The 3,556-nt window shown below is 49.3% G+C and overlaps 1 protein-coding gene across 2 annotated transcripts in view; it reads right to left on the bottom strand.

Annotated features, from left to right (window-relative positions):
- The window catches only part of BMP7 (bone morphogenetic protein 7), a 93,956-nt gene extending 91,372 nt beyond the window's left edge, over positions 1-2,584 (bottom strand). Inside the window, exons 1-2 of one of the 2 annotated variants that reach the window (XM_027847886.1) lie at positions 2,445-2,584; positions 1,408-2,243 (exon numbers count right to left, since the gene is read on the bottom strand). In XM_027847886.1, the coding sequence (XP_027703687.1) occupies positions 1,408-1,828 (421 nt within the window). In that variant the 5' untranslated portion in view covers positions 1,829-2,243; positions 2,445-2,584. The remainder of the gene's footprint in view (positions 1-1,407; positions 2,244-2,444) is intronic. The other variant, XM_027847892.1, reaches the window with a different exon arrangement.
- Positions 2,585-3,556: the final 972 nt, after the last annotated feature.

Genomic DNA, 3,556 nt, shown 5'->3' with positions numbered 1-3,556 from the left:
CTCTCTCTCTCTCTCTCTCTCTCTCTCTCTCTCTCTCTCTCTCTCTCACACACACACACACACACACACACACACACCATGGCATCTCTCCAAGCCCCCAAACCTTCCTGCCATTGTGGATGCCTGGTGGAGTCTGAGCGTGGGGCCCATTCCCTAAACTACCCTCCAGATTCAGTTCCGAGATTTGGAGACACCCAATCTCTATGTTTGGTGGTTTGTGAGCCACATGTGATAAATGCTTAAAATGGATTCAGTTAGCCAGGGACCTATCATTATATATTTTAAATAGAATGCTTGCAATGGCAATGTTTTCACTCAAACTTGGCTGACTCAAGAAGGGGCATTGCTGTCAGAAAGCAAACAAAATCCATCTGTTGTAGAGAGCCCAGTTAAAGGGGTGCAAGGAAGCCAAACGAAAGGGCAGGTATAACTATAAAGTGGTAGAGAGAACTTCCCCGATAGAAGCCTGGCCAGGAAGGTGAAATGGCCACAATTCGATCACGGAGGAGATGGGGAGGGGGAGAGGAGGGGGAGAGAGAAGAGGAGGGAGAGAGAGAGAGAGAGGAGGGAGAGGGGGAGAGAGAGAGAGAGAGAGAGAGAGAGAGAGAGAGACAGAGAGAGACAGAGAGAGAGAGAGAGAGAGAGAGAGAGAGAGAGAGAGAGAGAGAGAGCGCCATTAGGAAAGCAGGTTAACAGAAGCTTGGCCCTTTAAATCTGGCTAAGGCGGCTTCCCCCAATCCACTGGGATCTGTCCATTTGCAGTTGCCTTAGCTGGGAGCATTCACATGACTCAAAGCCTGATGCTTTGAACTGTGCCGAATCTCACTTGCTCTTTGCCTCTCCCGGTTTTACATCTTCCCCAAGAGGAGCAGCAGCCAGAAAAGAGAGAAAGACTTAAGAAGAGACTTTCCCTGTACGTGTGTACACACACACACACACACACGCTGGGTTTCCCTACCTGGGAACGTTCCCAGTCCACATTCGCCTTAGACCCGGCAAAGAAAAACATCCGCTTTCTGTTTTGGGAAGGAGGAATTCAGGTGGGAAGAAAGGTGTCTGGTAAGAGGGTGTGAGGAAGAGGGGGAACTCAAGACAGTTAAAGGGGTATGAGTCCTCCTTATAGCAAAGAGAAATTGAGCCATTTCGAAGCGGTCCGAGGAAAAAAGTCTGCTTTCCTCCGATCTGATAAAATAAAATTATGAGCCCTATTGCCAATCCTTGCTATTTCCATCAAAAACCCAAATCCCCTTTTCAGTTCACCCTCTTGAGTCCACAAAGAAGACTGGGGATCTCCTTTGCCCATTAAACAGCCTCCCCATCATCTTCCCATGGGGCACCTTTGAAACGAATACCCATACCCTCTGTCCCACCTTGTGGGAAAAAGCAAACTCCATTGACCCCACTCACCCAGATTGACGAAGCTCATGACCATATCCGCATCAGTTAGAAAGTTACTGTCCTGCAAACTGGCAAGCGGAGGACCCTGGGTGCTGAAGATGGGCTTGTAAGGGTAAGAGAAACCCTGGCCCTCCTCTCCGCCGACCTCCTCTTCCACTGACATGGCATTGTAGAGATCCAGCATGAACATGGGGGCTGAGTTCTGTTTGCCATGGAGGTGGGGCCTGGGCCGGTGGGGCAAACCCAGGATGGAGAGGATTTCTCGTTGCATCTCCCGGCGCTCTTGGCTGCGGAGCCTCCTGTGGATGAAGCTGGAGTGCACTTCATTATCCAGGGTGAAGTCGGCCAGGATGGAGTGCAGCAGTAGGAAGAGTCGAGTCCAGAGGACCAGGAAGCTGGGGGGTCCCGGCTTGAGCCACACCACATGCATCTCTCCTGCTTCACAGGACTCTCCAGGCAGGGGAGAAAAAGAGCAACTGAGCTAGCCTGGGGATCCAAATAAATACTTGACCATTAAATACAGCTAAAGTTTGGAGGGAAGAGGGAAAGAGAGGCTGCCTTAGAGCCCTGGTCACTTGTTATACAACTTCCCCAGATAGCCACTGCAAAGCATTTCTCATGGCTAACTTTTTCAATATTGCTTTTGTTCCCCCTCAGATTGTAAAATCCACATAAAGAAGACAGACGACAAACATGAATCTCCCCAGCGGACTGTTTTTTACTCTCAACTCTTGGGGGGGGGGGTGTCCTCAGCTCTGCTCTCCTCTCTTCACTTCTCACACACACCAAGTCTCAAAGTGGTGTTTGAATGTTGCTTTGCAGACAGAGGCAGCGGGAGGTTGTATCTAGTGGGAGGAGCAGCCAGTAAAACTCAGAGCTCTCTCTCTCTCTCTCTTTCTCTCTCTCTCTCTCCCTCTCTCTCTCTTTCACACACACACACACACACACACACACACACACACAGACACATACACACGCTCACTCGCACAGAGAGACAGACTCTAAAGTGCTTAGAGAAGAAAACCATGTTATGACCCAGAGCTCACCGGGTTTCTTTTCAAGATGTTTTGGAGGCTTCGGGCTCTAAGCAGGGTGGGCTCTTCACAAGCAGTTAAATTAACCTAAGTGGTTTAGAAGCTGGTTTCAAACTGTGCCTGGAGCCTTTCAGAACTCAGTAACAATAGTTGTAAAGAAAGGAAAAGGGGCAGAAATATGACTGTGCCCCCACCACCCTCCCACCTGAGCCTACTATCTTCCTCTTACCACCCTCCCCCCTCAAACTGCTGTCCACAGAAGCTCCCATTCGCCTCCCACCACCACTAGCACCACTACTACCACCACCACCACCACACACACTTTCCACTCCCGCCCAAGGGAAGAAACATTCTGGGCAGGAAAGCTGCCAGCAACGACACCCTTCTGCCCCACCCACCCACCAGCTGCTGCCATTAGTGCCAGGGGAGGATCCCAGGGAAGCACTTCAAGAAGAGTAGCTGCCTTTTGTTTTTTGTTTTTGTTTTTTTGTTTTTTGTTTTTTGTTTTTTTGCTTACAGTCTGCCCTGACCTACATAGATAGCCCAAGGTCAGGAAAGTCAGAGGATAAAGGACCTAACAAAGCAAATTAATTACCACTTCTCCTTCCTGCAAGGGCATGGGAGCTTCAAAGGTTCAACAGGTGGTCTGGGAGTCGAGGTGATTTCCCTTTGTGGTTCCCTGCCCCCCACTTCAGGGGCAGGGAGAACCCAGATGAGACCTTTCTAGTTAGTACTCTAGCCATGGGTTGTTATCCCAAATGGGTAGATGCACATGTGGAAAGCAGAAGAGGGGGAAGAGCAGGTTGAAGTTGAGATTCCTCTGGGCTTTCCTTTCCTGGGGAGGTAGCTCCACCCTGTAGGCCTCTCTTTGGGGAGGCCAAATATGATTACTATGACTGACCTCCAGCTGAAGCAGGGGCCTGGACAATAGGAACAATACAATACAAGATTTGCTGAACACCTACAGTGTTTTTGCTATACACAGGCCATTGGTAGCCATATGGAATTGAGAGAATATAAGGTCCCTGCAAAAGGAATCTAGTTGGGGAGAATAGAGCACCAATACAGATAGCTAAATATGCAATATTGCTTAAGTACATTAGAGAGATACAGAACAAAAAGCT

Source organism: Vombatus ursinus, unplaced genomic scaffold, assembly GCF_900497805.2.
Source record: "Vombatus ursinus unplaced genomic scaffold, bare-nosed wombat genome assembly UNPS02000580.1, whole genome shotgun sequence".
NCBI lineage: Eukaryota > Metazoa > Chordata > Mammalia > Diprotodontia > Vombatidae > Vombatus > Vombatus ursinus.
The sequence above is the reverse complement of the archived record's forward strand: the minus strand, read 5'-3'. Positions and strand labels throughout refer to the sequence as shown.